We start from the raw sequence: 19,567 nt of genomic DNA on the forward strand, positions 1-19,567 counted from the left end.
AAACCGTGAGTAAGATTAAAATTGATGGATTCAAGGAAAATCTGACCGCTCGCCAATTTGAACATAGCTAGACTCCTAATATTCACTGAATTCGAATATTACATGATCGAGAAATAATCTCTCATTCTATACTTATTTTATCAGAAGATATCCATCTGTCGTTTCGTCAAAAGGAAAGGTGCGGTATTCAGATAATTAATTAAGAAGCTGAAACCTCAGTCGCCTCGTTTTTCCGTATTCTGCCGAGGTATCAAAATGTAAATACCAATAATTGCACGAATAATTGCTTGTTCAACGTTAGCGGAAAAAACAATTTCCCGATCTTTCTCGCTGTCAGTATTTCACAGTACTGTCAACTCCCGATTGCGGACACCGTCGGGACCGCGAATATTGTGTTTAATAGCGAGAGTCCGTAATAGCGGGAATTTATTTCAGTCAAACGTCTGTAATTTATTTTTACCGGAGATTTAGCTGCTGTCAGTATTATCGGGGTGTCCGTAATAGCGTGGTGTGTGCAAGGCGAGAGTTGACTGTACCAACAACATTTAATTGCTCAGTTTTTTATTGCTTGCACGAAAATTTTGTTATCGTTTTGAGGACTTCTTTCCTAATCTCCTTTATACGCCAACAGTATAGAAAAGGATTAAAAGCTGAATTTGCGAACAGCAAAGTCATCGTATAACTCAAAACGGCAATCTTGGTAGGATTCACCTTAGTCGTTTGTATAACGTAAAACATTGACAAATACGGCACATAGCAAACAAGCAATAGAATATAAACACAGAACATATTGGTCACGGATCTCTTGTGAGCTCCGAACTTTGGCGAGCCCTCGCTAGGGAGTTCTCCTTCCATTTTCCATCGCTCCATCCTTTGTCGTTGTTTGCGAAGCCTGAACCAAAGCCAAACGTATGAACATGACGAGACGAGCAAGCAAATGCTAACAGCACTGATGTTAAACAAACCATAAATCTTTATATCCATGAACCAAGTTAACACCCACAAGCTGGTTAGTCCCCAAATAGTCAGTATGGCTAAAATAACCCGCTTCAGTGATACAGTAGTTTGGTATCCGGGGCCCAGGCGAATGGCAAGCAAGCGGTCTATTGCGATAGCAGTTATTGTCAGAAATGAGACTGCCGAGAACACGTTCGCGGACAAATGAAACCCAATTCCAGTTACACAGTATAACGGACGATTGTTCAGCACTTCGGCTGTCTTGTACACCACGTAAAATGGCTGAACGAAAAAGCCCACACCGAGGTCAGAAGCTGCCAGGCTGTAAAGCAGCGCGCGTGATGGCGGACGCAGCGCGGTAGATTTTCGCAGCGCGTGGAGAATGATTACATTGCCCAGAACAGCAGCCACAGCTAAAACTGCATTCAACGTAACATTCACAATGTACTCAGTACTCAGTGGTCCAGGTTTGAAGAGCTGGAACCGATCTAGGTAATAGCATGAGAAACTGAGTTGACTGGTGTTATTCATTTGGCAAGGCGACTTCTGTTTACTTTCAAGTTGATGCCAAGAACTTTCTTGTACCAAAGACTTAATTACTTATTGCCCTGAGCTGTGAGTGATGTGTTTATATACTGTGTATGGATATACAGCTGTACTATCGCATTATCTAAGCATCGTCTTTCTTCCGATGTGTCAAGAATATGAAATAACACGCATATAATGCGTCATGTACCGGTAAGAAGAAATGATTTACATAATGCGCAAAAAAAAAAAATTACTACACGATGATATCGTTTCCATAACGTCTAATATATATATATTTAAATTTTGCATGACGCGAGAGGATTTCCAAGGGCACTTGAAGATTTTCGGTAAACATGCAGCACGAAACGTGAACGCGATAATTTCATTTTCACTTTAAAGATAACTTCTATGTTAACCGAGCTTGGTTTCAGAGGGAACTCATCCTTCTTAGCGACGTGATATTCCTTTAATGGAATATTCATGAGTGTTGTATCGTATTGTGAGCATTAACGAATTTCATATTGGACCAAAAGCGTCTTTTATCTTGAAAGTGAAAAAAATTAATTCAGGTCCAAAAAAACTCTTGACCTTTTGGCGCAAAATTTATTGCATCATTACAGCTGGTAGATATATGGGCTACAGCATTTTTCCTTCACAACTAATACTTCCCAACATAGTCAAAAATTTATAATAATTGCATGTCATAGATATTCGAAAAATCACTCCAACGAGCCATTAGGAACACTCAGAAAGGATCGTTTAAAACGTGCTAATGATAATGTCCTCGGAAGTTTAATTCCGTTTTGACCGAACACACGCAAACATCACTGACAACAAAGTGACGCTGCTTAAACATCGTGTCATTGTTGGCCACGCACTGTTTGCTTTTCATAGTGCTTTATGCATTTATTTGTCTTTCAATTTCGATAAAATGAAAGGAAAACGATCCTCTTTATCGATTTGATCCAAATGCGATGGGAGTTGCCATTGAGGATTTTCCTCCATAATCAAAACTCTGATTGCTGACCCAGTCCATTCCAAATGAGACTTATAGGGCCTAAAGGCATAGGGTAACCTCGCATTCTGATTGGTTCTCAGGACCCTTGTGCTTATGCTATCATGAAATATTTCAAATCTTACGAGGGAAAGATGCAAAATGAACGTTTTGCAAATTTAAGAGAAATAAGTTGATACTGTTCGACTCAATTTTGTGAGTTAATTTGTGAATACTAAACACTTTTAAAGAAAATAAATGATCACCGAAATTATTTTTTATTCCACGCATTGCAGCATTGTCTAATTATGGTCTGATGCGTTCATGTTCGTCGTGCGATAGACTTAATTTCTTGTGTTGGGGAGAAAAATGTAACAAATAAAGATCGTCTCCAGCTTTTCAGTACTAATACTGTGCTTTGTTATCAATTTGTTGAAGAATAAAACAGTTATGCTGCGCAGTCTTGTAGATTACCGCCTGATTTTAGCCAACTAAGTATCAGGCGATATTGCGTACGATTTTGCAGGATAATCGCTGTATTTCTAGATAATTCGTTCGAGTAGCTGGTGAACACAAAACAACATGTACACATGGTTTGTTGAATGTTCTTCGGGAGGTTGCCTAGATTTTCAACAATATCATCATTAAGAAAGATGACGGTTACCGTATGAGTCCACGGAAACCGACAGGTGTAGCCACTAAACTATGAGCCTAGTAAATTACTTGCCTCCCATTTGTTAATGGACTCCATTCCCGTCGGCGACGCAGAATTTTTCTTTCTCTTATCACGTAATATACTTGACATTACATCATTCTGACAGACATTAAATTTTACCTTCTTTGCTCTTTATCAAAGGTTTCAATCTTGGCCATCTTGTTTAATTGGTCAAATTGTTTCGATTTCTGGTATTCTTTTATTATAGCCCATAATATAAATTTGGTCACGTAATCCAGCTGCAAAGGGCCTATCATCATAATTATGTTCAATGTTTTGTGGAGACGTCCGTTATCTCTAATATTCGTCAGCGCTTTAAGACTCAACTGAAAAGCCATCGCAAACGTTACTACAGTTTTCACCTTAGTGATTAAATTTGTGGATTGTATCTTCTATTTTCTAGATCAATGTGTATTGTTGTTATTGGTTTTCTGGTATTGTCATTTAGTTTACCCAGGGCTTCATTTAAGCTAGCTTATACAGTCGACTCCCGATAACTCGAACCTTCAAGGGAAATTGAAAAAGGTTCGAGTTATTGGGAGTTCGAGTTTTTGAGGGTAAAATATATAGAAGATGACCTGAAGGGAAACAAAAATTGGTTCGAGTTAGCGCGAGGTTCGAGTTAGCGAGGGTTCGAGTTATCGGGAGTCGACTGTAGCTAAATGGGATGTTCTTGAGTGAATAATGATATAAATTAAACAAAATTAAAATAGGCCATTTCCGAGTTGTTTTGATTCACGTTATGAAAACGAGGTTAAACGGAAATGGTTTATTAAAAATGTAAAAGAGAGAAATTCAGCCGGTGACAGTGTGGTTGAAATAAACTTTTTCAAAAAACCCCTTTCACATCACTGTTTTAGAGATGTAAAAACGAATAGATACTGCTCAACAAGACGAAAATTTGCAAACTCTTCAAACACCGGCCTTACTCTGGTCTTTTGGACAAGAGAGATGGGCGAACCCCTTTATACGTTCATGAGGGTCTGGATGGGGTTAACTGACAACTGACATTTGTACACGGTTTTACTGACAACTGATGAAAAGCTTCATGGTGGGCCTTGCTATTCTTCAAACCAGTTGTAAAGAACCTTTTTCGACCTTTTTTGGCTAATAACTTATGTGTGTTCATACAGAATCTCCAGGCACGTGATTAACAGCAGCACGCTAGAGTGTTATATGACACTAATTGATAAATTCTACTGATACCTCAAGTTAGTCATTTAAAATTTGACTCTAACATCCATAACATGATCCCAAATTTATAACTAAGCTTTGCAGTTAATTATTAACAGCCAATTAAATGATAACTGACAAATGGCCCAACATTTAGCTGACAACTGACATTTGTGTACCCCCATCCATAACTCCGTTAGTATTTAAGCTAGGAAAATACAATTTGGAGAGTAAATCCTTCGTACAAATTGTTTCCTTGTAAGTCAAAGCAAGGAGCTAAACTTGTCGTATGATGTGGAAATTACGTCTTGATTTAGCCATCTTGGATCTTCCATCTTGGATTTCTCGATTTTTGACATTTCGGGTTTTTTTTCGACACTTGATGTTTCTGTTTCTATAGAAACCATCATCGACAGGTACACTTTTTAGTACCTTGACGTATCATTTTATTGGTTTTGATCAACAACCGTACTAAGTGATTTGATCACGCCATAGTAAGAATAAAGTAACCCAAGACAGCTTGATGGCAAACTGACACGTACGACATCATCTCATTTTCCCGCCACAAAAGTTCAACATTTTGGGACGTAGTAAACACACAGCAGATTTAATGTAAAGTAAGTAATTTGATAATAATAATAATAATAATAATAATAATAATAATAATAATAATAATAATAATAATGATAATAATAATAATAATAATAATAATAATGTAATGAAAATGATTGAGTGTAACATAACTAGCCCAGACCCGTGTCCGCAAGTTGTTATGTAAATAATTCATGAAAACAAAAATGAAATCTTCAAAAATAATAATAATAATAATAATAATAATAATAATAATAATAATAATAATAATAATAATAAAAGGAATATTATAACGCCAAGAAATATCAAGGTGGATGCACCGACTTAATGATGTCATTATATTTTTTAATCATTATTATTTGCAAACTCTCGAAAAGTAAAATAATTTTGACTATTACTGCGCATTATTTATAGCGGCTCAATTAAAAACACAATCTTGCCCACAAAATGGGATGAAGCCTGCCACATAATTTCCCGAAGAAGAAATTGTGTTTACTTAAGTCTTTAAAGGTAATTGCACAAGAATTAATTTGATTTTCATCTAATTTTTCCAGTTTCTCTTCGGCGCAACTAACAATAAACTTTAAGCTAGAAAATGCCTTTTGTTACAATTCCTATCCATGAAAGTCAAGAGTGGTCGATGGAAAACTTGTTCAGAGGCAAACCAAAGGTGACTTTAAGGTACTTATTTTGAGGTAGTTGAAATGGCGGAAAATGTGTTCGTTCTCCTTTTTCAACGCAATTGATGTAAAGCTCTTGAGAGTGTCATTCTTCGCAAACCCATTATAAAATCAGGGCTCTCATTTAATTAAACAGCGGAAACCACTTACAGTTCAAATCTTTGTCTGAGAGGTTTTTGCTTGAGTACTTAATCAAGAAAACTCAAAACTTGTGATTTATTACGAAGATCCGGGAGGCGCGGACCTTTGATCACGTACGTAAATTTGGGCAAGTGAGATCTTTGGATAAGAAATATTAAGTTGAATGTACTCCTTCCACGCATTTTCGTTATATCCTTTGATCTGAACAAAGCTCTTAAATTTGCTTCTCGTGAAGGTGCGGTGGTCTCCTCTTTGTATCTTGTTGTGTGACATCAAAAAGTCGTAAAAGACAGACCATCGTCGGTCTCTACTCAAGAGTAGAACAGGTAATGACTCATTATTGGGGGAACGTAATTTCAGAAAATTAGTACAGTGTGTTTCTTTGCTATGGGCCAGTATCCTTTCCGGGGGAAGTTTTGTCATCCGGCATTTCCTTTCATTCTTTGTGTAATTCCTACAACTCACATGCTTAGAGACACGGTTCAAACAGGAAAAGTGTCTTCATATTGCTTTATTTCTTTTCACAGCTACATTCAGAACAGGAAGCAGTTCATCAAGAATAACGACATCTTGGTGTACGTACTCTTATAGTTTCGTGACTCTGTATGCAGGCTTGTATACTTGCGACAAGACTTTTTTCCTTTCTCTAGTTCCATTGAAAAAATATTTGCCATTTCATCATCATCATCATCATTTTTATTTGTCATAAAGCACAATAGTCAAAGACAAAAGTATCAGTACAGATATGGCGAGGAGACCTCAAGAAACCATAAGGCTTATATAAAGAGAGTTTAGTCATCCCCGTTGCTGATTTTACCAATTTTGTTGAAATTGAAATATTTGCATTTTTGATCTGAGGATGGGATGCCACCGATTTTGGTCAAACAAGAGGTAAAATTTTACCAAAAATAAGCCTTACCTTGAAAACTGCAAAATACTAAAATGCTTGCTTTAGGTCTTATTCTTTTGCTGAAGCGTGAAAATAGTTTGCCACTAGACTAATACTAAAAGAACACACTTTCATTTCCCATCCAAATGCAGTTGTTATTGTTAATCTAATGCAATTATTATCATTGCTGTGTCGTTTTAGGTAACGGGAAGGGCCATGCCGGTCACTTCTTACTTCACAGGGTCCAACGAGTCCCAGATCGGCCTCACAACAATGTTCTCAGTCCTTGCTGCTGCGGATATCGTGGGTAACGCCATCGTTTGTCTGCTTATTATCAAATTCCAAGATATGAGGTTAGTGATATTTCTTCATAACCTGTATAATCAGGCCTCTCGCGCTGTCTGACTCCTGCACCAGGAAGCTACGCTATTCGGCGTTAAATGTGTTTACCGTGAAGTGAGGACTTCAAATTCATCACCTCCAAGAACAGTGGGCCCCCAGATTATACAAAGGAAAACCATTTTTTTTGTTCTATATATAAAAATAACTTTGTGTCATGTAAGACAGTTGTAAGGAAACAGGTCGGCGAGAGATAAACGTCGGACAGAGTAAATGAATCTCAAAGCAGCAGACCCTATACCAAAAGAACGGCTAAGCGGTCAGATGAGTTCTTATCACAGAAATTTGCGGATTTCTCGACGTAGTACGTAGTACGGTACAAAAAAAAATCCACCAAAACTCTGGAAAAAACGTTATTTGAGAAATATATAAACTTTGACTTCATGTTTGACAGAATTATGTGTGTTTTAGTGAGAGTTAGGTTAGGGGACACCATGTGATGTCTATCATACAGTTCACGATTCTCATTAGCGTGCATTTCTGGACACATCTCTGTGCACGGTCAATTGAAAACAATGGGTCATTTTTTTTAATAAACTGTTTTTTTAAAAAAGACAGTTTAGACGGTGTTTGACAAAACCACGTTCTAAGCCATTTTCAATTTTGCCAACAGTCTGTATCTAAACATTGTCTGCTGCTGACGGTAACAAGAAGGCTGGTATCACAGACTAGAAAACTATTTATCTACTTAAAATAAACTGCTTATAAACAGATTTGGAGGCCACTGATTGTCTTATATTAAGCCGCGGCCTGAGTTAGATTCTGTTTAAATAACTGGCCCAATGTGTTTAGCCTCCGTTGATCTTTGAATTCAAATAACATGTCTTCATATTTTTTATCTAGAATCCCCATGAACTATCTCATTCTGAACTTGGCAGTAGCAGATATCATGGTGGCATTGTTTCTGGTTCCTCGGTACATAGTTAGTCACACTCTAAGCCACCCTGACGGCATAGCTGGTACAGTTCTTTGCAAACTGCTGACTGGTGGCATACTGACGTGGATCAGTTTGGTTGTCTCTGTCTTAACACTGGTTGTCATTGCGTTTGAGAGATATTATGTGGTCATGGGTCTAGAGGCTTATCAGAGACAGCTTACAGCTAAAAATCTTAAGGTAAGATTGTCAGTATGGGCGTACGTTTGGAAGGCATTTTACAGGACATCTGAGGCCGAGGAAAGTCGGAGAGAATACGGAGGGGTGAAATGTCTTATTAGGGCTTGTAGCCCTCCACTTTGAGGCCTTCACGCGTTCCAGTCGTACCCCTTCCTTCCAAACTTGACAAGACTTCGCATGCTTTCCAGTGCTGTAAAATAAATAGACCGTTTTCCGGCTAATTTTCATATATCTGACGACAATGCCTTAGGTTAAAAGGTTGTCCTAAAAAGTTTTGCAGTTGACCTCGAAGGGTTACGGTTCTCGGCCAACTGTTAACTTTTCGGGCAATCTTTCAGTTTCGGGCAGTATCCTACGAAATACCAACATGCTGGAAAGAGTTTTATTCATTTAATAGCCTTCCGATTAATTTAGACACATGCGCGTTTTATTCTGGAAAGAACAAAGATATACCACTCGCCTAATAAAGGTTTACATAAAAACGTCGAGTGATTTCTCCTATTATCTTTCAGATTATTATCCCTAGCATCTGGATTTCTGCTGCCATTTTCAGCTTGCCTTTGCTGCTAAGCGTCTACTACAACGAGCAACGTAATTTCTGTATGGAAGACTGGCCTCAGCAGTGGATGGGTAAAGCTAACAGTATGGCTTGGGTGGTAGTGACTGGTGCAATCCCAATATGTCTGATGGCTGGGCTCTACTCAAGAGTTGCGCATGCTCTGTGGTATCAGAATGTGGACGACGGCGACAATGCTCAACAAGTGAGATGTGTTTCCAATGTTTGCGTAAGTTGGTGTTTGTGGTGATTATACCGGTTCTCTTGCAAATAGTTTAGTTTGAAATCTTGACCTTCATTACTGTTAAATTACATGAGGCAAAATGTCGTGATACCTAGCCATGAAAGGTTATTCAAAAAACTTGGAAGAGCATAGAAGGAAAAGAATTTGGTGACTTAAGATAGACCGACTGTAATTTATGGTTTCATTCAGGAGGCAGAGGTCGTGGAGCCACGTAGCTAATGTAAATAAGAGGGCTGTTTTATGTTATTAAGTAATATGTTCTATTTAGACGCACAAGCAAATCAACTTTGCTGCAATGTTTATCCTCAATAAATATAAATTCGATTATTAGGCTGTCGGTTAGAAAATTCTACATTTGACGTACGTTAATTGGCCAATTAAACGAACGTAAAGCTTAAAGAATTTAAAATATTGTAAAAAAGAAAGACGTAGCTTATAATATTATCACTCAGGGTCCCACATGCGGGATCGTTTGAGCCCGAAATCCCGTGTACCTCGAAGCCTAAAACCTTTCTCTATACTCGGAGCCCGGAGTAAAAATGCCGCCAGGTGTTGGTCAAATGGAGTACATGTACATGTAAAGCCATGGAACCCAAGGGCTCCAAATTTTTTTTATCGTGGAAGTCTGGAGGCTTGGACCCTAAACACTTTTGGGTCCCTGTTGACTGACAGCAAAATGCTTGCTTTTAATTATTGAACAAATCGTGTACATAATGACAATATGTTAATTATTAGTTTTTGTTATTGTGACTTTTAATCAGGGAAGAGTGAAAATCCAAAAGAGAATAACCAAGTTGGTGATGACCGTCAGTGTTGTCTTTGCACTGTGTTGGATTCCTGCCCTGACGTCACTCTGTATCCTTAGCTACTCCAATCCGTCACACAAGCAGGGCTTCATACATCATATAATATCCAGTGTGCTGATCATTTCTAACTGCGCTGCTAACCCCTTCATATACGTCCTGGTGAGTCACAGATTTAGGCGACATTTTATGGAGCTAGTGTGCTGTGTTGGAGCGTCCAACACCAAGGTGCATCCAGCAATCCGCGGTTTGAGCAGCGCGCCGCCTGTGCAGATACAACTGGTCTCTCTGGCAGATTGCTAGAAATGTTTTAAACTCTGCAATCGTCATTCTTGGTTTGCATTGCTTGCAAGCGATAGGTGGACGAAAGTGGGTCTCTCAGAGATTTAGCCCAGCGTTTTTCCATAAATTGTTCGCAAAATTAATAAAAAGGTGTAGTAAGAGGAGGCGGTGTGGCCCGGTAGTAGGGGCGCCAGACTTGAAATCCGGAGGTCCCGGGTTCAAGTCCCGCCTCGGCCACGCTTGTAAATAGCCAGCTGGTTTGCCTCCTGTCAGTTGGGATTTTTAACATGTTATGTTCGATTTGATTATTATTTGTTTCCCGTTATTTCTGAGTGAAATGCCTGTAAATCAGCTTTGGGTAGCTAAGTGTATTTCCACTATAAACAAAGCATTTTTTTTAAAAGCCACCCAAATGAGCACATTTAAGTAAATGCTTAAATGTTATCTCCGGTACGGTGGTATTACTAGATCGTTTTATCCGGGGGGTTTCATGGCCTTTGAATCTGTTTAGATTCTTTAGCTGAAAATTTAGATTAAATATGTAGCTGAATGCTCTTACAAGGAAAGAAATAATTGACCACAACAGTAGACTGAAACTTTAAACTAGGCATTGAAAAATTGAGATTACTGATCCTTGCATTATTCACGACTTCTGTCACACATGAACCGAGTCAATGACCTAGCCACCGTTTCTAATAGCCTAGTCAAAAACCTAGTCCGACAAGGGTCGTCCGAGGCATCTCAGTGTTTAGAGCACCTGACAACCAGTTTTGCTGAAGGTCATCATACCAACTTCGTATCGGGGAGCCCAATTTCCTTTCAATGCTCGTGGTATGTTGGATACATATACATAAGTTTTCCTTTAATGATTCTTGATGTTAACTTTTATTTCTAACGATTCACCTATGTTATGGCTGACACTCACTTGCCCATCCGAGGGTTACTTGAAATCTAAGAAAAAAGCAACTGAATTGGTCTAGGTACGGGGCTGCAGCTAGGAAATATAATTTTGGTGCATTTTAATGCAACATGCGTTCTTCTAACTGAAGCAGAATGGAGGCTTTCAAGGATGTCATGAACGCTGTAGTATCCGCTATCTATTGCCTACTTTTATTTGTCACTCTTTAAGACTTTACAGCAACTCTGAAGAACAGCTTTGTTACAGCGGTTACCAATAACACGCGACCTACGGCATTCAAAAGAGTCAGATAAATTTGCGTTTTGGTGGACGTCAATCAAAGAAAAGCCGTTGAAATTATTTTGAATTCTGACAAGATTCCAAGGTAACCCTGCAAGAAACTAAGAATTTTACCTCGCCAAGAGAAGGTAAACTTTATTTAAATTGTTCTCCAGCCAGATCAAGCGCAAATAAAAGGTAATTTGGAATTAAAAATTTTGATTTTCACTGCATGTGATAATTTGCTCATTTGCACGCATCGCTGATTTAATTGTTAGGTGTAGCGATTTCAAATGTTTCATAAAAAAATACGGCTTCGTCTAAACAATGCGCATTTTTTTAGATAACCTGTCTTGGAAATCAACTTTCATAAAGTTTACCATCCGTCAGTGGATAAAACTGTCAATTTCTTGGTTCTGTTGTCTTGAAATGTTCTCAGTATTCAAAACAATTTCTACGGCTTTTCTTTGATTGACGTCCACCAAAACGCAGCCTTATCGGAGTCTTTCGAAGGCGATAGGTCGCGTGTTATTGGTAACCGCTGTAACGTGATAAGCTGCACAGAACGTTTCGCACACAAGTGTGCTTGTGTATTGTAAATAAGCTTGGTCAAATCAAACATTGGCGCGATGTTTTTCCTTCACAAAATTTCACTAACACTACTGAAGTGCTCGCTCCGTTATAAGAATGCAACGAGGGTAATCTAAAAATTACAAGTCAGAACATTTTGTCGACTCAAACTTGGCTCCAACTTGGTATTAACACAATGAAAATCTAAGTTAAAAAGTCGTTGTGAAGGAACCCTAGGCCGGGAGGGAGGGGGCCAATTCTGCCGTGGCGATTTTGAACCTGAATAACTTTTTTCAATATTTGAGCAAACTCCTTGAAACTTCGAGACTTTTTCAGAAATTTATCTGAGAAAAATTGACGCGGTCGGTTAGTGTTGATTGACTTTGATGTTACCAAGGCAACCAATTTTTGACAGGCAGTTTTCAGGAAATAGAACCTCCCTTTTTTAAAAAATGAAGCAAAACTACTTTTCTTATCGTAACTTTTATGTTTTTTAGCTCATATTGGTGAAATGCATGATACTGATAGGGTAAAGCCACACCCATTTCCATAAATTATAGAACGTGCTTACAAGCCTTAATTAAAAATATTGCACGGGCAGGTAAAACAACAAATCTGGTAAAATAGGTGTTTCCGTTCATCAGCCAATTTTAAATTAAAAGTCTTAACACTAGTTACTTATCTGAGTTATGGAAGGTAAAAGGTAAAAATCAATTGGTGCAAATTCGGTTTGAAACGCGGAGGAATTACACCAAAAACTATCAAATGCGGGTAAACGAGTTATTTCCAGGCAATTCCTCGCTGTTTAACTGGATGTCAAAACCTAACGAAATACGCGTTGACCGGACGTAAGCAATCCACTGTTATTTCTGAAAATCAATTAGGCCATATTTAGTCTTTGGAATGTTTTCGAGGAAACAGTTCAAAACAGGACTTCTGCTTCACACTGAATTCGTACCGGGAGAAAACAACGTTTAATCAACAAAACTAAAATAGCTATCAACTAATGCAATTTGGACTGCAGTACTTGTAAAATATATTTATAAAGATAATCTAGACAGTTTCAGGAAGTCCGGCTAACCGTGAGGCTAAAAGTTACTTGTCAGTGACTTACATGCACTACGCAATTTATCTCAATTCTCTTTATAAAATTCAAATCACAATGAACACACAAGTCATTATTATTTTAACCGCAATGTATTGGAGTAATATAATTACTAACAATGCAACACCTCGTACTAATTGGAGTAACCCGAATAAAGACTTTTTTTCTTTTTGAAAAAAAAAAAAAAGAAAAGAAAAAAGAAGGTTGAAACTTTTAAAAGGATAACATCAACACAAAAGGTGTCACATAGGATAGTTAATTACCTAAATATTGCGGCTATATAAAACATGTTAAAAAGCCTGCGTAGCTTGACGTGTTCCCACCCGGAACATAAATAACTGCTCTTGTAGGTGACAGGAGAAAACGGCGCTTTTCACTCCTGCGACATACCGCTCGGTGGTGGTAAATATATTTAAAGCCCTTACAGCAACTCTGAAGAACAGGTTTGCAAACGCAGTATTTATAGTGACGTAAGAGCTGACAGCTCTTGGCTATGAAACTAACACTTCAAACGCAATAAGTTCTTACCAGGAGAAAACAACGTAAGGTCAACATAATTAAAATTAAGTCTACGAAAACCTATTACGTTGAGATATATCATTTAACGCAATTTCGACTACAATACTTGTAAAATATATTTAGAAAGGTTAGCTAGACAGTTTCAAAAAGTCCGGCTAACAAGGCATTGTTACTTCTCAGTGACGTACACTACACAATTTATATCAATTCTTTTAATAAAATGCAAATGAACGCACTAACAACCCAACTCATTATCATTTCAACCGCAATATCCTGAAGTAAATACTAGCAGTACAGCACCTCGTAATTATTAAAGTAACCCGAATAAAGAGCAACTTTAACAAATAAAAAATAATGTTGAAACTTTTACTCCGAAATAGAGCGTATTTTTATGATTCAACATGTAACGTGTACATGTCTGCGTTCACAGTTTTCGATTGCATGGCAGCAGTATTTAATGGGCTTGTTTTTCGAGATTTTGACTTTTATTCGATACCTTTCAATACACCTGTTTTGGTTAATTTTTACTTAGTTTTCACGGCTTACTGAAGTTTTGGAGAAATAGAGTAATCCAAGTTGCTGGCTGTTTAGAAATAATGACGTAATTTATACTTTAAGAAAACAAATGTTGACGTATTACTTTAACTTAGAAAATGTTAGGACTTATAATTTTCGGACAATAGATTTCGGACAAAACTTTCGATCGATTTCTTGGCACATTTTGGCCGTTTTTTTTGAAGTTTCGGACTAAACATTTCAATGGGATATAACGTATCCAATAAAGTTTTAGAATAACTGTCAAAATTCCGGCGCGCTGATTGGTTCGTAGCTATTGTCTATTAGAGTACAGACAATAAAAATGGCGTTAGATGTAACCCGCGCGCTTTCACAGTGGAAATTAAAGCCCATTCCTCTCGTACTTTACCCATATTATTGTAAAAAACAAATCGACGGCAGCTTTCTATGGTCTATACTCTTATAGACAATAAAATAACGCCATAAAATTTTCAAACTTTGGCAGTGAAACCACTCACCACTTAAGTTTTGACATTTTATGACGTAATTTTATGGTTTATAAGAGTATGGACCATAGAAAACTGCCGTCGATTAGTTAAATACAATGTCATACACGTTTAAAAGTTTCCTTTTGCGGAAAAAAAAAAATGAAAGAAAAAGAAAAAGAGACACTTTCATCGCACACGAGATTCACTTACCCAGGTTAGCTACCGCTGGGGAACATGGAGACGGAATATAGAGCCTGGGTTTCCCTACAAGCCCATGTTTAAAATTGGACCACTCATACACATTCCCTTTTCCTGACGAACACGCTTTTGACATTCGTGTGATAATTTCCTGGCAAACAACGTAATCCCATACATTGAGATCAGTCAATAATCCTTGGAACGATTGTGCGCCTTCAAGATTACTTGCAAATGAATCTTGCTCTTGACCAAGCATCAGCGATCCCCCGGATCTGATCACGTGACCTGTTTTGAAGCTTGTCACGGTTGCCGACAGCACTCCGTCTTTGTAGAACTTCATCGTTCCACCAGTGTTTTCCCAGGATACACAGTTGTGATGCCATTTGCTGTCATTAGCTGACACGGTCAGTTGTCTTTACAGACAGATCGTTATATTTGTCTTTGGCCCCTTTATTGATATGAAAGTGTTTAGGTACTTTGAATATTCCTTTACAGTAGTCAGACAGTAGTCAGTGACTAAATCGAAAGAAATGTGGTGTTCTGTGGCCCGTTTCTCGAAAGTTCCGGTAACTTATCGGGCCCGATAAGTATATTTTTGAATGTTTTTTCGCCGATTACACAGTGATTACAGACATGCTACTTGGCCAATGTTTTCATTCAATTGTAAGATTTAAAAATTGAGTATCCAAAGCTAACAAATACCGACTTATATTAAGAAACATTTATCGCCAAAGACACTTATCGGGCCGGGTAAGTTATTGGGACTTTCGAGAAACGGGCCCCTAGTCATTTTAGTTTTTTAATTTCTGACGTAAATAATTTTTCAGAAAACGATGTACTTACTGTACAGTGAAGGGACAGTGATGTTTGCTGAAAATGTTCGTGATTAGTTCTCCTTTATTGATTGATTGATTGATTGATTGATTGATTGATTGATTTATTGATTTAGTTATTTATTTATTTATTTATTTATTTATTTATTTATTTATTTACTTATTTATTTATTTATTTATTTACTGTTTACTATGCTTATCCGGAAGTAAAAGTTATTGTCCAGAGCAAGATTACAACTAGCTCATAAAGCGACAAGTAGCGTGGAGATCTGACGCTTCTAAAAGCTATATGCGAATATATGCTGCTTACTTTTTCTCGTCTCCGATCCAGACTGCGAAGTTGTTGTACTTGGCAATAAGCAGTTCATTATATGTTCCCGGTACAGCATAACTGAATGGTGTGCCGTCGCGGCCGAGTCACTTGACTTCATCCAGAAACAAACAGTAAACTGTTTCATACTCGGCATTCCCCAGATATGAACGATGTCGCTTACACCTTGGAAACTCAAGAGCATAGTCTGTGAAGCAGTTGAAAATGACGATATGAGTATTTTGAAAATAAATACAAAAACCCAAGCTCATCATACACACGATATGAAAAACCGTTGTCACAAGCTAGGTATATACAATGAACGATAAGACCAAACAGCTTTCTGGGAAGCGTTTGAACTATAACCTTATTTGCATTCGTCTTAGAAAATAAAGGACGTGCGATTTTTTTCTTTTTACATATTTCTCACGGACAGAGGAAAAAAACACACGAAATATGTACATGCTAATTAGATTCACCCCATCAGGGTGCGTCGTGTATTCGCACCTTGCACGGGAGAAGGTTAGATTGCGATGATGACAATAACAATTAATAATAATAATAATAATAATAATAATAATAATAATAATAATAATGATAATAATAATAATAATAATAATAATAATAATAATAATTATTGTTATTATTATTATTATAATACTGCCACATAATGATAAGCTACCAAACAAAAAATGTCACAAATTGTGCAGTGGTATAAAAAAATATATATGTTGGCTCATTAAAAGTATTGCAGGAGCTAGTTAATAACTTATTAAACATAATTCTTTTTCCTAAACAGTTAAGTGTTTCTTTTTTCATTGGGCTTTCATTTTTTGACAAATTAATAGAAATTAAAACAACTAAAAGTCTCACCTGTCAGCGAGCAGCGGCCAGCGATGTGTGAAAAAAGGCCAAAGTGAATACCAGCAAATAATGTAAACATGGCTTAATGCTCTTAACCTGAAAGCAGAGTACGCAAATCTGTTTGAAAAGAATCATCGATGGTATAACATAACAGAAACGTTGAAATGTTTAATACATGAAAGGCACTAATAATTTGAGTCCATGATACTATGTTATGTTACAAGCACCTGCAAGCTTGAATCTTCATTGCATAAGTTTCATGTCTGTATTAGCTTCATGTCATGTCATGTATTAGTTTCATGTCGGTATGCCTATTTTCCGTGCATTTTCAAAACCACTGCTATATGAAAGCAACATTAATAAAATTGTCAAGTTGAGGTCCCTTCGGTCACGATAGCCGTTAAATTAATTCCTGTGGTATTGTTTCTGACTGTTGGCCAAATGGTATTACACGTAGTTCCTTTTAGTTTATGCTTGGCGTGCCTCATGTTAGAACTTCAATTTATCAACTTTACAGATTAGTTTCAAAAGAAATTCTGGTCCTGCGCCAGGGTTAGAAAATGGAAACGAATATTTGATTTTATCAACATGAGTTGAAAGGCAAGTTGACGACTGTAAAGAGATTCGAGTGCTGACGTTTCGAAGGCCAGATACTAAGGTAGATGCAAGGTCTATGTTTCTTGCTAATCTGCGTTAATCTTCGTTACCGGTTCTCTAGATTTTAGGGCAAAATAAGAAACTGCGTGTTACAATGAGAAATGTTTCTGTTTTACCGGTTTTAAAAATACCCCTATAAGATATATTTAAGTAAAAAGGATGCCATCTGTTGCAAGCCAAGTTTGTTCCATATTCAGATAGCATTTAGTACAAAAACTTTGTATACAGCGACCCATTTGCAATATATTCACTGTACACCCAAATGGAGACCTGAATGAGGCCATACCAAGCAACGAGGCCTATCTTTTCATTATCAGGCCATTTCTGCACGCGTTTTATCTCCGAAACGCATTTCGTGAACCCCAAATTTATTTGCACTTATAACGATTTGTGAAACAAGCAACTCATTGTATGACTGCCGTAAAAGTATAGTGTAAGAAGTTTGCGTGAACGAACTGCCAATTGCAAGTGCATGCCTGAATACGAACGATGATTTCGAATTTATCCAATTTCTAAAATTTCCTTTCTAAATTGGACTTAAATAAATATGGTTCTAACCATGAGCTGAACAAAAAGTTTGTGAGGTCGATCTTTACCTTTTTAGACGTTACTTGCGCCGTAGTTTAACAACTCTCGGGACTTCCTCGATTCGTGTTGCAAACCTCGTTTACACAGCTACTGTGGTATCAGTGTATCAAGCGCCTTCTTTAAATATTCTCTGCGAGGCTAAAGTAATCAATAATGACGATTAATACAAAGCGGAAAATAATATGTTTTTGGTCTGAAGAAGCCCTCTTGAGTGCTGACGTAAATTGGAAATAAATGTAGTGGTCGATTGAGTGTTATATTCAAAACACAGTGTTTATAAAAATAATCAACTGCTGGTTTCAAGTGATTAGCGATTAGCAAACCATAACACCATTGATTACAGATTTAACAAAGTCCAGAAATTATAGGCCTAGACAAGAGACTTTTACCAAAAGAACAGCGGCAAAGTCATTCAATCATCCAGTGCCTATATACATTAACTAATTAAACCATCCATCCATTCGTTTGTTGTGATCTTTTTTAAAATAACGGTAGTCTGGGACCGGATGTTAAACCGGAAACCAAGTTGTTCGCATTGAAACAAACAACGACCCAACAACAAACAAAACGTGCTGTTTGACAAACAGGAATTAAACTATAGCTTTTTTTTAGGTGCCCCTATGTCTTTTACTGGGTATATCTTTTCTTAAAAAAGGGCAACAATTCGGTTGTATTTCGGAGACCAGAGGGTGATACTCCGGCGTGGATAATTAGACATACAAGTATAACAACCATCACTGGAAATCAGAATTCAAAATGGCCTATATTTAACAATTATCCTGTGAAATCCAGCGGAATATCGCCTGACCCGGCCTCGTCGGCTAAAATCATCCACAAGGTTGATCTCCTCAATCTCCCTTATCTTCTTCTCTTTGTAACCTCGTCAAGACCGCCATTTTACTCCGGACAGCAGCCTACACTACTGCACTCAAACTTGCAGCCTCTTGTAATTCAGACCTTTTCAGAATCTGTTTCAAGTATTTGCTTTTAAATATCTCGATTGATGTATTAGTTCCCTCGGTTACACATTGTTTTTCCTTTCCTTCTCTTCCTAATATCAAAATAAAATAACTGTTTCAACCAGAGCCTTTCTCACGCGACAGAAACAAGGCTTGCTGCACCGAAACAAAGGAAGGTAATCTTTGGAACACAGGAAGTTTTACTGCTGTCGTTGTAAAGGAACAGCAGAGGCCTAAAAGACGGCTTTGGAATTCAGTTACTTTTTTAAATTTTCAAGAATGTTCTTTGTAAGCAGAATGTACGAAATCATTGCATGTTTTCGACGGTGATTGTACAAAGTATGTCGTTGGGCTGAATTGTTGTGGAATGATGATGGGTCAGCTTCATAATACATAAAAATGTAACAATCAGAACCTTTGTTATCGGCGGAAATAAGGTTGCTGCACCTGAACAATGAAAAGAAATGTTTAGAACACAGTCGTTCTGCTGTCGTTGTAAATGACCTACGGTGGCTTAGAGATTTTACTGTTCTTATGCTGTGAAATCATTATACGTTACCGGGTGTACTAGTACATAGCTGTTATATTATTACTCTACAGAATAGTTGTGAAATTGTCAAAAGGAGCCGCGGGCTACAATTTCATTGGGATGCCGAGACAGAACACCAGAACACAGAAAGTCGTTCTGCTGTCGTTGTAAATAAAGACAATAAACGA

The 19,567-nt window shown here is 37.5% G+C and overlaps 2 protein-coding genes across 4 annotated transcripts in view; one reads left to right on the forward strand and one right to left on the reverse strand.

The window, feature by feature from the left end:
* The window catches only part of LOC146458052 (adenosine receptor A2a-like), a 2,572-nt gene extending 845 nt beyond the window's left edge, over positions 1 to 1,727 (reverse strand). Inside the window, exon 1 of the mRNA XM_085091225.1 lies at positions 1 to 1,727. This exon is cut by the window's left edge and continues 845 nt beyond it. Coding sequence (XP_084947351.1) covers positions 562 to 1,488 — 927 coding nt within the window. The 5' untranslated portion in view covers positions 1,489 to 1,727 and the 3' untranslated portion in view covers positions 1 to 561.
* Positions 1,728 to 5,938: 4,211 nt separating this feature from the next.
* Positions 5,939 to 19,514, forward strand: LOC146458053 (QRFP-like peptide receptor). 3 transcript variants are annotated; one of them, XM_085091082.1, is made up of 7 exons: positions 5,939 to 6,105; positions 6,307 to 6,354; positions 6,870 to 7,021; positions 7,911 to 8,181; positions 8,694 to 8,966; positions 9,743 to 9,946; positions 18,976 to 19,514. In XM_085091082.1, the coding sequence occupies exons 3-7, from the start codon at positions 6,885 to 6,887 to the stop codon at positions 19,066 to 19,068; spliced, it is 978 nt and encodes a 325-aa protein (XP_084947208.1). In that variant the 5' UTR covers positions 5,939 to 6,105; positions 6,307 to 6,354; positions 6,870 to 6,884; the 3' UTR covers positions 19,069 to 19,514. The 3 variants fall into 3 exon arrangements, with proteins under 3 accessions (XP_084947208.1, XP_084947206.1, XP_084947207.1); XM_085091080.1 differs by lacking the exon at positions 18,976 to 19,514 and having other exon boundaries at positions 9,743 to 15,048; XM_085091081.1 differs by lacking the exon at positions 18,976 to 19,514 and having other exon boundaries at positions 8,694 to 8,942; positions 9,743 to 15,048.
* The last annotated feature ends 53 nt before the right edge of the window (positions 19,515 to 19,567 follow it).

Source organism: Pavona decussata, unplaced genomic scaffold, assembly GCF_977016875.1.
Source record: "Pavona decussata unplaced genomic scaffold, jaPavDecu1.1 SCAFFOLD_234, whole genome shotgun sequence".
Lineage (NCBI taxonomy): Eukaryota > Metazoa > Cnidaria > Anthozoa > Scleractinia > Agariciidae > Pavona > Pavona decussata.

Excerpts from the sequence above, each read along its gene's own strand:
- LOC146458053 (XM_085091080.1), top strand. The coding sequence starts at position 6,885 with ATGCCGGTCACTTCTTACTTCACAGGGTCCAACGAGTCCCAGATCGGC. Across the intron at positions 8,182-8,693 it reads TTACAGCTAAAAATCTTAAG|ATTATTATCCCTAGCATCTG; the intron begins GTAAGATTGTCA and ends ATTATCTTTCAG. Across the intron at positions 8,967-9,742 it reads GATGTGTTTCCAATGTTTGC|GGAAGAGTGAAAATCCAAAA; the intron begins GTAAGTTGGTGT and ends ACTTTTAATCAG.